Raw genomic sequence first — 18,749 nt, forward strand, 5'->3', positions numbered from 1 at the left:
CACCAATGGGGGCCCGGCTCCCCCCGGGCGCTGGCCTAGATTACGCCAACGAGGGCAGGTAAGGCAACAGGGGGCTGGGCCCGGCCCCCCTGCTCCCTCCTGGCTCGCTCAGCCTCTGCCCTACCCCCACATGCAGCCCGGAGGTGCAGGGGGGGAGACCTCCGTGTCCCCTTCCCTCCCTGCCCACCCACCTCCTGCCCACTGGCCCTGACCCGGCTGCTCAAGGGAGCACTGTGCGTGCCCCTTCCCTCTTCCTCGCTGCCAAGGATCATGGCTTCATCTGCCCCCCGCCCCCACGCACCCACCCGGGAACCTGGAGTCCCACGAGGCCAGGGCCTGTATCCGGGGGCACTGCTGGGCCCCTTCGACCCCCGAGACCGGCATAGGGCCTGTGCTGAGAAAATGGCGAATGCATGAGCGAGGGGATGGGTCACCCACCGGGGGATGGAGGGCAGGACTCGCCTGTCTGATGGGGGAGGCTGAGGACAAAGCCCCAGGCCCCAGCAGAGACTGGGGCGAGGGACCCTTCACAGAGGGCGAGGCGGGACAGGCCTGGCCGAGGGGTCCCAGGGCCTGGCGTGTCGGGCATCGGACCCAGCCATCGCCTCCTCCCGCCGACTCAGCCCAACTCCACCGCACCCACACCCAGCCCAAACCTGGTTCCCTTCGCTCACCCACTCAGCCCTTCCACAGCCTTCCTGGCTCCCGACCCCACGGGCGACCCTGCTCGAGGGGTCGGGGGGCTCACGTAGCTCTTAGGTGGGTGCTGGAGTTGGACAAAAGTGGGGTCCCTAGGGGTGGGAGCGATAGCACGATGGGGAGGGCATTTGCCTGGCACGTGGCCCGTCCGGGTTCAATCCGTGGCATCCATAGGGTGCCCTGGGCACCGCCAGGAGTGAATCCTGAGTGCGGAGCCAGGAGGAACCCTGAGCATTGCAGGGTGTGACCCAAATTCAAAACAAGTGTGTGCCTTTGCATAGGGGTGGGGCACCCTGATGGGGCACCCCTTCCCTTCCTCTCCTCTCCCTTCCCCTCCCCTCCCTTCCCTTCCATCCCTTTTTCCTACCCTTCCTTTCCCTTCCCCCTTTCCCCTGGGACCAGTCACCTGCAGAGCTGTGGGGAGCACCTGGAGACTCCTCCCGTCTGTCCTCCCCCCCTCCAGCCCGCAGAGCCCGAAGCCCCTTCATCAGCAGCACACGAGGGATGCGCCCACCTGCAGAGGAAGGGACTTGGGGATGCTCTAGGACACTGGTCAGTCCCCAGAACCCTGTGGGGGACCTTGGGAGGCCACTATGGTGGGCAGTGGACAGCAGCCTGTGGAGCACAATGGGCCGGGCTGGGGTTCGGGTCCTACCTCACTTGACAGGAGAGGAAACAGAGATCTGGAGAGGAGACTAACGGGCCATTAGTCTGGATGTGTGGCCCAGTGGTTAAAGAGGGCGTGTGGGGGTTCTCTGTCTGGCACCACAAAGAAAGAGAGAGAGAGGAAGAAGAGAGAGAAGAAAGAGAGGAAGGGAGGAAGGAGGGAGGGAGGGAGAGAGAGGAGGTGAAGGAAGGAGGGAGGAAGGGAGGGAGAAAGGGGAAGGAGGGAGGGAGGAAAGAAGGAAGGGAGGAAGGGAGGAAGGAAGGAAGGAAGGAAGGAAGGAAGGAAGGAAGGAAGGAAGGAAGGAAGGAAGGAAGAAAGGAAGGAAGGGGGGAGGGAGGGAGGGAGGGAGGGAGGGAAGGAGGGAGGGAGGAAGGAAGGAAGGAAGGAAGGAAGGAAGGAAGGAAGGAAGGAAGGAAGGAAGGGAGGGAGGGAGGGAGGGAGGGAGGGAGGAAGGAAGGAAGGGAGGGAGGGAGGGAGGGAGGGAGGGAGGGAGGGAGGGAGGGAGGGAGGGAGGGAGGGAGGGAGGGAGGAAGGAAGGAAGGAAGGAAGGAAGGAAGGAAGGAAGGGAGGGAGGGAAGGAGGGAGGAAGGAAGGAAGGGAGGAAGGAAGGAAGGAAGGAAGGAAGGAAGGAAGGAAGGAAGGAAGGAAGGAAGGAAGGGTGGGAAGGAGGGAGGGAGGGAGGGAGGAAGGAAGGAAGGAAGGAAGGAAGGAAGGAAGGAAGGAAGGAAGGAAGGAAGGAAGGAAGGAAGGAAGGAAGAAAGGAAGGAAGGAAGGAAGGAAGGAAGGAAGGAAGGGTGGGAAGGAGGGAGGGAGGGAGGGAGGAAGGAAGGAAGGAAGGAAGGAAGGAAGGAAGGAAGGAAGGAAGGAAGGAAGGAAGGAAGGAAGGAAGGAAGGAAGGAAGGAAGGAAGGAAGGAAAGCCGTCTGCCCTTAAGTCACACCCCATCAGTTAGTAGCTCACGCGGACAGTTGAGATGAGAGGCTCTGGGCTTGGGACCCAGTTCGGTGTTGGTCATCCCTGTGCGAGTCACGTGGCCGCAGGACGTGGCCTACCAGGGAATAGACCTCCAGGAGCTGCCGTGAGGATACCAAGGCGACAAGGATGTGTGAGGGAGACGGAACTGGCTCCGGCCACCGGAGCACATTCTTTGCAATCGGAGGGGCCCGGGTTTAATCCCCAACACCACACGGTTCCCCCAGCACTGCGGGTGACCCCCACTGGAGACAGACAGGGACAGAGAGGAACATACCGGAAAGAAGAGCACTGAGAGCCTGCCCCGCGCACAGGGGGTATAATCTGAGTGACTACCTGGAAAGAGTCTCCTGTTTCTGGAAGGCTGCCTCGACTCTGCTTGCCCTCCTGTCCAGGGCTTGAATTCTCGCTGCCCCCCGCCCGCACCTGGCCGGAATGGGCCCTACCTTCTCCCCCGCTGTCCCTGCTCCGGGTCCCCCCAGCCCGTGTCTCCTGGGCAACCTGCCCTGATGTCACTGGCAACTCGGTGTCAGCCCGGCGCGGAAGCAGCTGTGCAGGATCACATTTCCAGGTAAACCTCACCCCCCCCCCCCCCCCGCCCTTCCTCTGGGGCCGGGTGCGGGGCCGAGGCAGCCAGGAAGAACTGGAGCAGGGCACAGACCCAGGAGCCGCCGGGAGCAGCACGCACCGCGCGGTCTCTGGGTGGCCTGAAACCGGGCCAGCCCCTGCCCTAGATAAGGCAGCGGGTGGCCTACTTGGGCCAGCCCGGAAGCTCCCGTCTGGGGCTCTGGGGTGGGGCAGGCGGGCTCCTGGAAATAGGCTGCCGCACGCCCCACTCTAATCAGCTCATCCTCCTGAGCTCCCACACCAGGGACATCAAAGGCGTTCATGCGTAGGTGACTTTAAGGCCGCCGGCCTTAATTGAGCACTTACTGTGCTCCGAGCCCTGTTTGCAGGGTAACCCACTTTACGGCCGCAGCAACCCTGCCAGGTAGTCACGATGAGACCCACCACTTCCCAGGGAAGAAACGCAGGCAGTCGGGAAAAGACACGCTCAACCCCAACAGCTGGGAAGGCTGGAACCCCTCCACCCCCCCACCCACCATCCTCACGTTCCCACACTCCCCACCTCGGTCTGTGGAGTGCGAGCTCTAACCATTGAACTACCTCCCTGGCCCGCCCAAGTTCGGGTGGAGGCTTCAGGGTCCCATACAAACAGCCCGTAAGTGGTAGGAGGAATTCTGCGTGCTGTTCTATGTTTCTGTAGAAAGCCAAACTCCAACTCGTGTGATGGACACAGAGGCAGTTATTCCCACCTGGGACTCAGTTACTTTGCTGAAAAATGGGAGACCCAGTGGGAGTTTTGACACTGCTTAGAATGTAAAAGGCAAAGTATGTTACAGTTTTGTTTTGTTTTGTTTTGTTTTTAATGTTTGTTTGGGAGCCACACCTGGTGATGCTCAGGACTTCCGGCTCTGTGCTCAGGGAGCACAATCCTGGTGTTGCTTGTTGCTCTGGAGACCATAACCGGTGCCCTGTCAGCTGCTTCCAAGGCAAGCGCCTTACCCACTGCACTACCTCTCCAGCCCTGGGGGATTAAAATTTTGGACCCCGGGTAAGACTAAGCTTGGGTTTGTCCACCTGTTGGGAACAATGGTGCCTGCCCCCCCAGATACCATATTTCACCAAATAATCTTTGCCACCTCATAATTGTTATACTGTTATTATTAAGTAATACCAGCATTTTTTTTTTTTTGCTTTTTGGGTCACACCTGGCTCGGCACAGGGGTTACTCCTGGCTCTGCACTCAGGAATTATCCCTGCCGGTACTCAGGGGACCCTATGGGATGCTGGGAATCAAACCCGGGTCGGTCGCGTGCAAGGCAAACGCCCTACCCGCTGTGCTACCGCTCCAGCCCCAGCATATATTTTTTAAAGTGCTCAGGTTGGATATAGCACAGCAGGTAAGGCGCTTACCTTGCATGCGGCAGACCTGGGTTCAACCTCTGGCACCACTTATGGTCCCCCCAAGTCCCGCCAGGAGTGCCCCCTGAGTTTAGAGCCAGAAAAAAAAAAGACCTGAGCACTGCTAGGTATGGCCCCAAAGCCCTTCCCCAAAAGAGGTCACTTGATGATCGCACCCCGTTTTTGGGGGGCATAAAAAATTGCTATTAATCTGCCACGGTTACGCAGTGAAGTGAGGTAGGTGCTGTGAATTCCAAACAGCGGAACTTGCAAAGAACTCAGCCCGTGACTGGGTGTAGTTTAGCGTTCCACAGATCTCAACTGTGATTCACAAAAGTCATCTCTGCCCCAAATAGAGCTTGGGGCAAACTCTCAGGACAAAGTCACTTCACAGCTCTTAACCTCAATGTCTCTGAGTTGGGAACAGGGTACTAGTATTGACCTACCCACCCCATCAAGTTTTCTCCCCTGTACAATTTGGGGTGGTCCCTAGCACCACAGGGTTGTTGAGAGGGTAAAGTACATGGCTGTGCGCCAGCTTGCTTTTAACAAAATCAATGTTTTTTCCAGGTTCAGCCAAACGATGCCGACTCACCCCAAATACGGACTCAATGAAGGATGCGGGGTTTCCACCCCTGTTCCCGACAAAGGGACTACAAGTACCGAGCTGACCCGCGCCCCCGGCCGGGGCCCCTCCGCCCGGCGCCGGCGCGCTGCATGCCGGGAGTTGTAGTCCCGGCGCGGCGCGGGGCCGCCTTACCCCAGCCTCGGGGCGGAGGTTGGAGAGCCGCCCTGCCGGCCTTTGAATTTTGCCGCGAAAAGCGCGCGTGGAGGCCCCGGGCCCCGCCCCCCGCAGGACGCGGCGCCGCGTCACCCTGGTAACCGCCTCTTGGCCGCCGCTGATTGGCCCGGGCGGCAGGGGGCGGGCGGGGGGCGAGACGCGGCGGCCGCTGCGGGCGCCCGAGCCTGTCAGTCGGGCAGGAGCGGCGCGGCGGGCGGCACGGCCGGGCCGGCGGCTCCGCGGAGAGGCTGCGCGCGCCTGCCGGGGGAGGCGAGGAGCCGGGCCCGCCTGGCGCGGGGCGCGGCGCTCGGCACCCGGGCCTGGAGCGGGGCGAGGCGCCGGCGCGCGCCCGGCGGGGCCAGGCTGCGGCCCCGGGAGTCCCCGCGCGCCGCCGGCCGCGCGCCGCCCCTGCTGCAGCTCGCTAGCTCGCAGGCCGGCCCCGCCGCTGCCCTGCGCCACCTGGACGGGCCGCCGCTCGGCGCCCAGGCCCCGGGGCTGCACCCGAGCCTCAGCCGCCCGCCGCCGCCGCCGCGATTGCCACCGCGCTCCGGCTTCCCCTCCCCCAACACCCGGGGCTCGGAGCAGGAGCAGGAGCAGGAGGAGGAGGAGGAGGAGGGGCCGGTGCATTCTCACCGCCGCTCTTTGCAACCTGCGGGGGCCGGTGCATGCCCGGCGAGGAGCCAGGGGCCGCTGCAGGTGCGTGCGACCTCGCCGGAGGCGACCCCACCCCCCACCCCGGCCCCCGGGGCGTACCGGGGGGCTGCACACCGCGGGCGCGCGGTCGAGCGAGAGGAAGCAACAAAGACAGGCTGCAGCTGGGGCCGGCGAGAGGGGCCGTGGCCGCCCGGGCTCCCCGCGCGGGTGGAGAGGGCGCCCCGGGGAGCGGCGCGGGCCAAGCTGCAGCCCCCCGAGCGGGACCCCGAGGGGAGGCGCAGCGCCGCCCGCCGGACACGGCGAGGACAGGGCCCGCCGAGGATGCGCCGGCTGAGCGCCGCTACGGCCCGGGGCCCCGGCGGGCGCGCCCCCCGCTGAGCGGAGAGACCCCCGCGCCCCCCGACTTCGGACGGCGCGGGCCGGCGCCTGGATCGCCCCCGCCGACAGCGTCGCTTCCCGCGCCGGGAGAGCCCCTGCCCCCGCCGCCCGGCCGCCGCCCCGAGCGCGCAGCGCCGCCGCCCCTGAGAGCGGGCGCCCCTCGGAGGCGCGGCTGATCCGGTGAGTCCCGGGGGGCGCGGGAGGGGCACGGCGGGCGCCGGGGCCCGGGGCGGGTGCGGAGGCTGCGCGCAGCGGGAGCCCCCCCCCCCAGTCCGCCCCGCGCCTCCAGCGCGCAACTTGTCCGGGCGGGCGGGCCGGGCCGGGCCGGGGCGGGGGGTGTGCCTCCGAGCAGAGGTCAGCGCAGCCCGCGGACCGACAGACCAAGGTCGGGGGCTCCCCCCTCCGGAATGTCCCGAGTCCCGGAGGGACAGCTGGGCTGGGAGAGTCTGGGCTTCTCCCGAGCGGCTTCCAACGGTCTTCAGAGGACCCCAGCCCCCGAGAGGGGGCCGGGGAGGGGTGCGGGGAGGGCTCTGCGCGCGGCTGCTTCGGAAGGGTCGTGTCTGCGGGGGCTGGACCGGTGGCGGGGTCCCCCTCGGAAGCCCTCCTGCCTGCTAGCCGAAAAACTCCCGGGAAAGTCGGCTTCCCCCGGCGGGGGCGTGGAGTGACGTCACTGCCGGCCCTCTGACGTCAGGGGAGTTACCTTGGCATCTCAACTTGCCTTGACCCCAGGCCGGGGTGGGCGGGGTAGCGGTACCCAGGGGCGGGTCTGGAGGCCGCAGGGTGAAGTCCGGCTCCCCCATCCCCAGCTGCAGTAGGCTGACCTAAATCCCTCCCTCCCAGCGCGCCCCCCTCCCCCGCCCCCTCCCCCGCAAATCCCCCGTGCGTTGGGGGGAGGGAAGCAGTGACAGCTGTTCCTGCAGAGGCTCCGCCCCCCACCCCCCCAAGAACAGGTGTTTAGCTCTGCCTGGTATAGCCTGGTCATGCCTGGGGCCCAGGGAATCCTGGACCAGCAACTTTCTTTCAAAAGGCGCGTGAGGGACCCCCTCCTCTCTCCTCCCCACCCCCCCTACTGTGGGCAGGATGCTTGCCTTGCACGTGGTGGACCCGGGTTCAATCCCTGGCATCCGTGTGGTTCCCGAGCCCCACCAGGAGTAATTCCTGACTCCTGCGGGTTACCTCTGCAGGGAGTACTCCCCATCCCAGAAATCAAAAGGCACCTGACACAGGGGAGCCCCCTGAACCCCCAGCTTCTGGTCGGCACCCAAGTTGCCAGGGTCCCCAGAGAGATGTAGGGCCCCTGCTCTTAAAACAGCTCCTCTGTTGCCTTAGGGCCCGTGTCTCCCTCCTCCAGCTGGGGGAGAAGATAAGAGCTGAGTGCCCCAGGCCAGGGAAACCCACCCTGAGCGGGAATCCCAAGGGGAACTGCCTGACCCTCCCCCACCCCGTCTGCTTGGGGGGGCCCAGGAGGGTGGTGACAGGGCACCTGTTGATGACCGCAGAGACCCGCCGTGCCAGGGTGTGCATACAGGGCACCTGTGCCGGGCATCCTGGTGCTGGAGGGGAAGGGGTCTCAGGCCTGGGCCCTCTCTCCCGCCCCCCAGCTCTGGCCCTGCCCTGTGAGGGCCGGCCACCTCTTGGATTCCTCCTCTGGGCCCCGGGAAGGGGGGAGGCGGCTGCCGTCCGGAGGGTGTGGGTGAAAGTACTGAGATCGCATTTCTAGGAAAAGGTCACGGCTTCTCCCCGTGGCCTTGGCGTGGGCCGGCCCCTGGACCTAGCTGAGCAGGTCAGCCAGGGTGGGCGGCGGGGCTGTGGCAGGGGCTGGGCGGGGAGCTGGCCTCTCCCGCGGAGACGGTGTCCTCGTTGGCCGCAGAGGCAGAGGAGCAGCAGCAGACGGGGAGGGGGGGTGGGCGCGGTGGGCAGGAGGCCTGTTTGCGCTGCCTCTCCCGGCTTCCCAGTTTAGAAACAAACTCCGGGCGCGCGCCAGAGATCCCCAAACACAGGCGGTTGGAGTTGGAGGCCTCGCCGCTCAGTATTTACACTCCCGCAGCCAAGGCGGCGGCAAGGCGGGCAGAAGCGGGCGATTCCTTCTGTTCCCTTCCCCGGGCTTGGCAGGAGCACCAGGCGGCGGGCAGGAGGGGGTGGCCGCTTCCCCAGCCGCTTCCCCGTGTGCCCGGCACTTCTTCATAGGCGCTCCGGGGCTCCTGCAAGTGGCTCTCGCAGCCCATCTTGCAGATGGGGGAAACTGAGGCTCAGAGGTGCAACTGGCAGAGGTTGGTCCCTGGACGGCTTTGGCTCCAGAGCCCCCCTAGGTCTTCCCAGCCGGCCCCATGAGTGGAGGCTGGGGGGCTCCTGCAGGGCTGGGCAGGTTTCCCGGCCGGAGCCAGGAGCCCCGGGGCTGGGGCTCAGGGGTCAAGTGCTCACCTTGCGTGTTGTTGTGGGGTCCTGACTTCCATCCCCGGGCCTGCAGGGAAGAGCCAGGGGACTGGACTCTCTGCGGGCCACAGAGGGCATCGGGCCTCCCCCGAGTGCTTTGCAGCGCTGGGACTAGATTCGAATCCACTTCCCGAGACTGCCCTACGGGGCTGTGTGGAGCAGAGGAGCCATTTTTGCCCCAGGCCCAGCCAGGACCCCCTTTCTGCAGCGGGGCAGGGGGGGGGGCACGAAGGGAGGGCAGGCCACCCAGCTGCCAGGAACGTGGGAGGCTAAGACTGACCCCAAGGGCGGCGGGAAGGAGCCCTCGGAGAGGCTGCGGGTGTGTGGGGAGGGCGGGGGTCTCCTGAACCAGGGTGCACCTGGCAGGTCGGGTAGAGGGGGCAGATTTGGGCAGGGGGAAGGCCCGTTAGAGTGCACACACACACACACACACACTCACACACACACACACTCACACACATTCACACACACTCACACACACGCACACACGCACACACATGCACACTTGCACACACGCACACACTCACACACTCGCACACACATGCACGCACACACTCACACACTCGCACACACATGCACGCACACACTCGCACACATACACTCATACACGCACACACACTCACATACAGGATACACGCGCACACACACATTCACACACACGCACATGCCCCGCTCCCTTCTGGTGGAGGGTGGGGTGCCCCTCTCCACACTGGCAGTGTCTGAGTGCCTACTGCCTGCCTTGAACCCTGGGCAGTGCCCCTCTCTGAAGGGCGGCCCCTTACCCGCCTGGAGTCCTCATCACTTTGTCTTCTTACCCCACGTAAGCCCACCCAGCCTTTCAGAGCTCCCAGGTGGCTCAGCGGTGGAGTGAGGCCACCTGGGGCTCGGAATTCCCTGGCGGCTGCCCAGCTGGGGGTGCGGACGGGGTTGCTGGCTCGGCGGGCTGTGTGACCCTGAGTGAGCGGCTTGGCCTCCCTGAGCTTGTTTCTGCATCTCGGAGAAGGAGCTCCCCGCCGTCCAGGGGCAGATTCAGTGCATCCAGAAGGTGCTCCATAGATGCACATGCCTTGGGCCACGGCCGCCGCCAGCCCAGCCCACTCCCCAGCAGCCCCTCCTTTCCCTTGGACTCAGAGAGAAACGTCCCAGGGCCACCCGGGGAGGGGGGGTGGGGGTCTGCCTCTGCAGGGACTCCCACCTGCCTGCTGTCCAGGGCACCGGGTGCGGTGGACACACGTGGCGGCCGTGGCCGGGCCGTGTCCCCCGAAGCCTACCGGCCCGGCAGAGGGGCAGAGGAGCAGAGGGGCAGAGGGGCTCAGGGGCAGAGGGGCTCGTATTCGCGGGCCTTAATTCAATCGGGCTGCACGGGGCTGCCGGCCCGCACAAAGGGGCCGCTTTATTACCTCCCGGCCCGAGCGCCGCTCCCGCCGGCCGCTGCCTTTATTGTGTTAACCCATTTGCGCGTCAGGAGCTATTGTGCGCGCACCGTGCGGGCGGGCGGTGCGGGAGGAGGGGGCCTGCCGGTCACCTCCGCGGGCGCCGCCCGCCGCCCTGATTGGTTGCTAAGTGATTTGCATCCAAGGTAATCACTTTTATCTCCGAAGGATGTCGACTATAATTATAAGCTACTGACATCTTTTGAAATCTGCCTAATGACTATTTTAGTCTGCTCGGGCTGGAGGTGGGGAAGGGGGGGGCTCAAAGGGGGGCGGGGTGTGCGGGCGGGCGGGGGGGGGCGGGGGGGTGCGGGGCGAGGGGGCTGGGGGTGGGGGAGTGACTGGAAGGGGGAGGGGTTTCTTCCACCTGGACCATTGATTCGTTCTTGGAGAAATATCTGGGTGCCGACTGCCTGGGGCCTGGAACAAAAGGGGGCTGAGCACCGACACAGGGGCGGCCAAGGGAGGGCCATTTTAGAGATGGGGAAATAGAGGCCCTGGGGAATGCGCCACCTGCTGATCCTGCCACCCCCACCCCCCCCACCAGCCTCGGGCCACAGAGAGAAATAAGAATCTTGCCTGGGTGGGACGGCTCGTACCCATTCGTGCCAGAGCCCCCAGAGCGGCTGTGGTGGTGGCTCTGGTTTGGGCCCGGCGGGGAAGGAGCCCAGACAGGTGCCAGTACCTCCCGCCCCCACACGGCCAGGGGGCGGCAGGAGGCGAGGGCTGGCGGCGACCAAAAGTGGGCATGGGGTGGGCAGCGCGGCCAGGGGCAGCTGGGTTCCAGTTCCCCTCCCCCTCCACCCCTTCCTCTCTGGCCCCCTCCCTGCATTGGCAACTCCCCCCCCCCGCCCCACTGGGGGAGGGGACCCCGCAGTCACTGTCTGGGGCGCACAGTGCTAAGGACTCGGTGCCCGCACCCCTCTGGAGGGCAAGAGGAGTCGAACTCTGGCGTGGCAGGGGCAGGAGCGGGACCTCGGGAGGGGACCCTGCGGCTGGGGCCCAGAAGGTAGCTCAGTGGGTAACGCCCTGTGCCACCCCCGCCACGTGTGCTCCCCCAAGACCTACCAGGAGTGCTCCCGGAGCTCAGAGCCAGGACTAAGCCCTGAGCACTGTGACGTGTGGCCTAAAGATAGACCAACTGCAGTAGGTCCTGGAGGGCTTCCTGACAGAGGGGGGCTTTGCTCTGGACCCCAGGAATTGGGGGGGGGGATCTGGAGTCCGGAGTTAACAGGAAGGTCGCAGGCGGAGGGAGGCTGAGACGTGAGGGAGAGAGGTGACCCGGACACGCAGGGGGATAAACCAGGACGCTCTGCTGGGCCTTGAGTGCTGAGCTAAGTACTGCTCTCCGTGTCCAGAGGAAGTGCTGGTGACGGTGAGAAGGGAAGCCGGTGAAGGTGTGTTTGGTGGCGGCGGGTGACTAAGATGTGCGGTCAAGGTCAGCCCGGCACCCCTGCAGGGGCTCGCTCGGGCCTCGCAGGCCGGCGTGGAAGGAACTGCAGCTTCCGCGTGCTTGGCTGCTGTGTGTCCTCTTGCGGATCGCTCTGCGTCTCTGGGCCTCCCTTCCCGGCGTTTGTTCTGACAGTTGTGGCCGCCTCCCTGGCACTTGTCTGGGGGGTGAGTCTGGGTGTTCATCATTAGCCTGGGGGAGCGTGCTGGAGCCCCCCCAGAACTGGGGGTGTGCACCTAGGCCCAGGCCCCCCCGGGCCTCCAGCAGCTGTTGGGGGCCCCGAGAGGCCCTGCTATTGTGCAGGGGGCCCCAGGGACAAAGGCCCGGGAGGTCAGGGGGTGAGGCCCAGGCTGGCTGCAAACAGGCTCCCAGGGACGGGAATTAATGACGCAGAACTTAATGACCCAGAGTCTATTGCGGGGGGGGGGGGGCCTCCTTTGGAGGAGGAAGAGGGAGGCCCAGTGGCCAGCTGTTATCCCGGCGTCCCCTGCCAACACGGGGCAGCTGCCCTGCAGGTTCCCGCCCGAGTAGGGCACCGAGGGGGTAGGACCCACCCACCCCCCAGCCCCTGCGCCCGCCAGCCTGCACTCCCGAGGCCAGAAGCGGGGGGGGGGGTTATCTTAGCCCTGCCCCACCAGCTCTGCGTGACTCAGTCTTCTCATCCATGGGATGGGCCAAGGTCCTCTTCCGGTTGCTCTTGTAGGTGGTCAGACGCGTGTAGTGCGTGCGTGTGTGTCTGTGAGTGTGTGTGTGTGTGTGTGTGTGTGTTGGGAGGAGGCAGCTCTACTGAGTGACACCCCTCCCCAGGAATTTGTAGTATGTGGGGGGGACACGGCCATGCCCTCCCCCTCCACCCGCCCAACCTCCAAAGTGCGCTAAGACGTGGAAGGTGGAAATCATTGTTTCCACCTGGAGTAGCCAGGGTGGGCTACCTGGAGGAGGAGGGATGCGTAGGTACCAGCTTCGGCCCGTTGCTGAGAAACCTGGGCCAGGGATATCGGCCTCTGCCAGGGGTGCCAGGCCGGGTCCCCGGCTTCAGCGTCTTGAAGCCACGCCAGGCTTCTGCCGGGCCCCGGACGGGTGGGGCTTCCCCGGGGAGGGCCTCAGGCGGGGCCCCGGGTCGGAGCCAGGCCGCTGGCCTTGAGCAGTGAGCCAGCCGGGCCTCGGCTCTGTCCTCGGGTAAAAAGTCAAGGATGGCCGGTCCCGGGCAGCCTGGCCGGCCGGCCGGAGCCCGCTGCGCCCTTGGCAGACGCCGCCCGTCAGCCGCTGCCCTCCCTCCCTCCCTCCCTCCCCTGCCAGGCTCTTGCCCTGACCTTGGGTGTCTGCCAGGGCTCGGGCAGGCAGTGCTCATCAGTCAGCAGGGCCCCTGCGGAAGCTTCTGTCCCCCTGCTCCCCCGCCCCCACCCGCCTCTCTGCGTCCCGGGTCCCCCGGCCCGTGGCTGCACAGTTCTGGGGGCCAGGACAGGTGGTGGCCCGCGGTGCTGTGTGGCTCGCCCCGCCCCCCCTCCCGAGAGCCCCAGGCCCCGGCCAGCCGCCCCGGCCGGACAGCTCCCAGGTGCTCAGTCTGGGCCAGCATCACAGTGGTCATCGAGCTTCCCCTCCCCCCGAGGGTCCCCTTTTGCTCCCCGCGACCCTGAGCACCCGCCACCGCTCTCGGCCCATCTCAGGGAGGGGGAAACTGAGCCCCGGGCACTCAAGCAAAGTAGGGTGGCGCTCAAGGTGGTCTCAACGTCCACGGCCTGGAGTAGGGCTGAGCGCACAGACACCCGGGTGGCCTTCCTGGAGGAAGTTTTCCTTAAAGACTGCTGGCTTTTTTTTTTCTTCTTCTTCTTCTTCCTCTTCTTGTTTTTATTTTATTATTTTTTTATGTCTTTGGCTTTTGGTTCACACCCACCAGCGCTCAGGGCTTTCCAGGGATGGGAAGGAACTGCAGCTTCTGTTCGCTTGGCTGCTGTGTGTCCTCTCGTGGAGCACTCGGCGTCTCTGGGCCTCCCTTCCCGTATTTGCTCACACCTGGGGGTGCTCGGGGAGTCTCAGGCCGTCCTGGGGACTCAGCCACGGGCAGGACAAGCACCTCACCCCCTGCACTGTCTCTCCAGCCCGAGGCCGGCGGGTTTCTGAGAGGCAGCCCAGGGAAGGGTCCTTGCGGGGAGCACAGGAGAAGGAGCGCAGAGGCAGGCCGGAAGGTCCAGGGGGCTGAGGCTGAGGGCGGGGGCTGGACGTGGGTGCGTGGACTTTGCGGGGGGTTGGGGGGCTCCGAGCAGAGGAATGACCGGATTGTAATTACTTACTTATGTGTTGCTCTGGGGGGGCCACACCAGCGATGCTCAGGGCTTCCTCCTGGCGGTGCTCAGGGGGACCCTGTGAGATGCCGGGGATCGAACCCGGGTCGGCCACGCACACGCAGCAGTGGGAAGGGTGTTTTCCCTTCTCTGTGCTCACTCTGGTTCTCAGAGACCCGCAAGGCCAGCCGGGGCCACCTTCTGGACCCTTTGGGCTGGAGCACTTTGGGCTGGAGCACTCTGGACGTGGCAGGGAGCATCCTCGGGGCGTTTGTTGAAGGGCTGCTGAGCGGGCAGTCGTGACCTTCCCCTGGCCCCTGGCACAGGATGACTTGGGCATCAGTCCTGGGGTAGGGTAGGGGCAGGGCGTGGGGGGCACAGGGGGGCCTGGGGAGGGCGGTGGGCAGAAACGGGGTGGGAGGTTGCACAGCCCCCCCCCCCGAAGCACTCCCAGCCCTGCCTCCTCCTGTCCCCGAACCCTCTAAGCCTTCCCACGGGGCCGTCCCAGCTTCGCGGGTCACGCCTGGCAGGCAGCCTGGACCGGGCGCTTAGGGGGATAAAAGATGAAGGTTCGTGACCATTTTTTAACTCAATAAAGGGAGAGACAAGCTGCAGGCTGCAGGCCGGAGATATAATTAGTTCGCAGCAGTGGCGCTTTCTTGATTTAGCTTCTGAGAGAACAAGACAAGGATGTTATACCCAATTAGCAGTAACATCCAGTCAGAGCCTCAATAGGTGAGATAACAAGCTATTTTTATGACTTTTCTTTCCCAGCGTGGAGGGGGCGGGAGGGAGGGGGTATCAAGGCTTTATTTCTTTTCATCGGGGAACAATTATTAGCGATCGCAGGATTTCCCGAAGCCAAACGATGCATTTGTTAACCCAAACAAGCAGGCCTGCTGGGGGGAGGGGCCCCGTGGCGGGGTGGGGGGGCAGGGGGGCGGGGGGGGCGGGCAGCCAAGTGGGCTTCGGAGCCCAGGAGTCGTAGAAGGGGTGCAGGACCCGGACCCCCTGTTCTAGAAGCTTGGGCCCTCGTCAGATTCCCATCCCTACCTCGATTTCTCTTCCCGGTTCCAGGAGGCGGACGGAGGCTGGCCCCGTGCCCCGGGCCTGGGGAAGGAGCCAGCTCTGGCCCTTGGCAGCCCCACCTGGCACCCCTGTAAGTGCCTCGTGCCAACTGGACCAGAGGTTCTGCCTTCTCAGCCATGAACCTGCCATTACAGCTTCTGACGGACCCCCAGCGGGGCCGGCATTGGCCAACCCCGTCCTGCCCCGTCCTGGGGCCCGGACCCGTCCCTGGCAGGGGCTGAGTGGCGATTAGCTGGGCCGTCTCCGCCCGCCTGCCCCTGCAGCCGGGGGGCACCCAGCATCGGCCAAGACTGTGCCGGGCAGGGAAGCCCGGCCAAGCCCTACCCACCCCGCTGCCCTGCCACGCTCCGTAGCATCCTGGCGAGGCCTGGGGGATGCCCAGAGAGCGAGCGAGTGCCCTGCTCTTCCCCCCCACACCCTCCTTCCCCCCACCCCGAGAGCCCCAGCTCTGGATCTCAGGCCCAGGCGTCAGGGTCTGTCCCCACCCCCCACCGGCTGTGAGCCGCCCCCCCCCCACCAGCGTGCAGCCCCACACTCGTGGTTCAGACAACTGACAGAGCCAGCCATGCAAAGTGGGAGTTTAATTGCAAACAGTTTTTATGGATCATGGGCCCATCTGTGCCACCATATGCAAAAGGGAAAAAAAAAAATCCCCATTTAAGAAACTTCTTTCCTCCCCGCCCCACCCCCACGGGCCCCCTCCCCGACAGAGAGAGGCAGTCGGTCGTTCTGGTCGTTCGTGGGAGTCTGGCTGTTCGGGGCACAGTGCTGGGGCCCCTCCAGAGAGCTTCTTGCAGGGGGCGGGCGGGGGGGTGGTCTGGGCAAAGTCGGGACTGGGTGGGGCCGCAGCCCAGCCCCCCAGCCCGGCTGTTCTCCCCGAGCCCGCAGAGGAGGCCCGTGTCCAAGCAGCGGTGCCTAGAAACGGGGGGGGGGGTGAAGGGGGGTGGGCGGCCCAAAGGAGGGGGCCTTCTCCCCAACACCCGTAGTCTGTCTCGACCCGCCCGAAGCCCCCCAGGAAGAATTGCCCCACCCAGGCCCATGGGCTTCTAGAAGCATCCTCCTCGGCCACGCCTCCTCGGCCCAGCAGGGTGAGTCTTCCTTCCTGGCCGTGCCTCAGTTTCTTCCCTCTGTCGAAGGGGAAGGAGGGCAGTGGTCAGCGGCCCTCGGAGCTTGCCTGTCCACCTGCCGCATCGTTCCTGAGGTTCGCTTTGGGCTTCCGGTGTCCGCATGGGGCGTTTGTGGCGAGACGGAAGGCCGGAAGGAGGGGCTGAGGTGTTGGAAGCCTCTCGGGAGGAAACGGGACACAGGCTCTTGGCTTGCCAGGGAAATCCCCATTGGGTTTTTTTTTTCTTTTTTGTGCCCTTTCTACGGAAGTTGAGAAGTCACCCAGGACCCACTCCCAGGGGTGCTGCCACCCCTCCTGCCGATGAGGACACAGGTGGGAGTTGGAATGTCCAGGGGACCCTGTTTGGTTTTTTGTTTGTTTTGTTTTGTTTTGTTTGCTTTTTGCTTTTTGGGTCACACCTGGCAATGCTCAGGGGTTACTCCCGGCTCATGCGCTCAGGAATTACTCCTGGCGGTGCTCAGGGGACCCTATGGGATGCTGGGAATCGAACCCGGGTCAGCCTCGTGCAAGGCAAATGCCCTTCCTGCTGTGCTATCGCTCCAGCCCCCCAGGGGACCCTGTTAAGGAGACGGAACCGGGACGGGCCCCAGTCCTGGCCCACACGTGATGGGGGAGGTCACAGGCCCAGGTCACACGGCAAGGCCATAGGGGCCGGGTCCCCACCCCCCACCCCAGCAGGCCGGAGCTCAGGGTCAGCCAGCAGCTGGGCCCCTGGCATGGGGGGTTCCAGAGCCGGAGGCCTCCAAGCCTGAGTGTCCATGAAGTCCCCCAGTAACAGGTGGCAGGAGGTAGAAGGGGGCTCCTGGGCCCCAGGCTGGCCGGGACCCGGGTCCGGGCGCCCAGGGGAGGCTGCAGGCAGCTCCCCGCCCGGCTCTGATCACCGGCTCCCCTTGTAATCATTAAAACTATTAGAAGGAAACGTTCGCTTGAAGCAAATGTCAGACGCCGAGTTGTGCTTTGTAAACGCTCACAATTAATGCCAATCAGGCCCGGAAAAAAGCCGGCCCGGAATCCTGTCTGTTTCGTCTCATTTGTCAGCTGGTGCCGCTCCGTGTTGCACATTTTCATACAATTGCTATAAACATAAAAGGGAAACTCCGCCGCGTTCCCGGGCGCCCGGATGGTGTGTGCCGGCTTAATTACTCGGTATTCCGCTGTTCAGTTGGCCGCCCCGGAGCTGCGGCTGGGAGCGGGGAGGGGGTGGGCTGTGTGGCCCTGGGGCTCCCCCCCCGCCCCCGCCCCAGCCCTGCCCCGCCAGGACAGCTGTGACATGCGAAAATGTGTTTGTAAAAGTCCTCGGGTGGAAAGGAGAGAAGAAAGGGCTCCGAGGCCACCAGACTCGACTTCAGAGCCCAAGCCTGGCTCCCGAGTGAAGAATGGGGCTTACTGCAGGCGAGGCTCCGGGCTTGCCTCAGTCTCCCCGACTGTGAATTGGGGGTAATCAGAACCCAGCGGTCAGGGTCTTTTCCCATCGGGGTGTGGCTTGGGCCCTTTAAGGGCGGGCTGGCCTCCTCCGGGAAGGGGGCAGGCGGTGGGGAGGCCACGGCCAGGAAGCACGTGTCAGAGCCAGGACTGGAGCCCAGGTGGCCACCTCCACGGCCTGGGACTACCGCAGGTGCCACGGACCGGAACTGGCTCAGTGGCCCCCGTGCGGTCAGTGTTCGGGAGAGGGTGAGGACCGCCCGGGCTCAGTCAGGTGGGGCAGTCCCCCAGCCCACCCGCCCGCTCCCCCCCACCCCCCGCCGCCACCTCTGGGCTGACTCTGCGACCCCCACCATGTTGTTCACCGTCAGCCCCATTGTACGGAGGAGGAAACTGAGGCCTGCCCTGCCCGGCAGCTGCTTAGCCAGGGGGTGGCCTCGGGGACACCCCTGCAGAGTCTCTTTCCCTTCCCAGCCCCGGAGCCCCCCGCCCCAAGCCGCCCATGGCCGGGGTCCTCTGAGGCCAGGCTGGCGAGGCAAGGACACAGGGCCTTTGTGAGGGCCAGGGCAGGCTCGGGCCTGGCGGAGCTGCCCCGGGGCCAGGACAAATGTGCGGCGTGGGGAAGAGAGGCCCCTTTGTGCGGCTCCCTGGGGGAGGGGCGCGGCCAGCTGCTCCCCTGCCTGCCGGCCTGGGGTCTGCCGCCCGGCCAGGGAGCCGGCCCGGCCCTGCCCGCCCCACCGCCCCCTCCCACCTTGCCTGCGCCTCGCTTCCGGGAGTGGCGGGGAGGGGGCAGGGGAGCCAGAACACACGTTCCTGCAGACCTACTAAGCGCAGACACGCCTGCAGTGGGGTGGCGGGGGGAGGAGCACCCCCGGCAGTTTTCCCCTCTCTTCCCCTCGGTGCCCGCCGGCCCCAGGCCCGGGCCAAGGGCCGCGTCAGCCCCCTGGTGGCCTCCAGGCCCCACTGCTTCCTGGATGGCACCCGTGCGGTCCAGGCTCTGGTGACCTTTAGGGCCGCCCCCACCCCAAGCCCCTTGGACCCGGCTCCTTCCCTGAAGAGTGGGGGGGCCGGAGCGTGTGCCTGGGCAAGGCCCGAGTTTAATCCCCCCACTGCAGCCTCCCCGCCCCCCGCGCCTGTGGGCGGCCTGGAGGGCCCCGAGCACTTCTCAGGAGGCCCCAGGGGCCCACAGCTCTGCAGGCCCGGGGGGCCGAGCGTCCACCAGGAGCACTGTGAGGGGTCACAGCCTAAACATGGGGAGAGGATGGAACTCACTCGCCGGAAGTCTCGGGGGCCGGCGGGGAGCATTCCTGGGAGAGACCAGGGGGCCCTGGTGTGACACGCAGCAGCAGACCACGCGGCACAGCTGGTGAGTGTATGTGTGAGCATGTGTGTGAACATG

The 18,749-nt window shown here is 65.4% G+C and overlaps 1 protein-coding gene across 2 annotated transcripts in view; it reads left to right on the plus strand.

The window, feature by feature from the left end:
• The first annotated feature begins 5,309 nt into the window (after positions 1 to 5,309).
• The window catches only part of FAM222A (family with sequence similarity 222 member A), a 52,618-nt gene continuing 39,178 nt past the window's right edge, over positions 5,310 to 18,749 (plus strand). The window contains exon 1 of one of the 2 annotated variants that reach the window (XM_055147323.1): positions 5,310 to 6,295. Coding sequence is in view for 1 of the 2 variants with exons in the window: in XM_055147322.1 (XP_055003297.1) it covers positions 5,749 to 5,779 (31 nt within the window). In the remaining variant the exon portion in view is untranslated. The remainder of the gene's footprint in view (positions 6,296 to 18,749) is intronic. The other variant, XM_055147322.1, reaches the window with a different exon arrangement.

This window comes from Sorex araneus, chromosome 9 (assembly GCF_027595985.1).
Source record: "Sorex araneus isolate mSorAra2 chromosome 9, mSorAra2.pri, whole genome shotgun sequence".
Taxonomy (NCBI): Eukaryota; Metazoa; Chordata; class Mammalia; order Eulipotyphla; family Soricidae; genus Sorex; species Sorex araneus.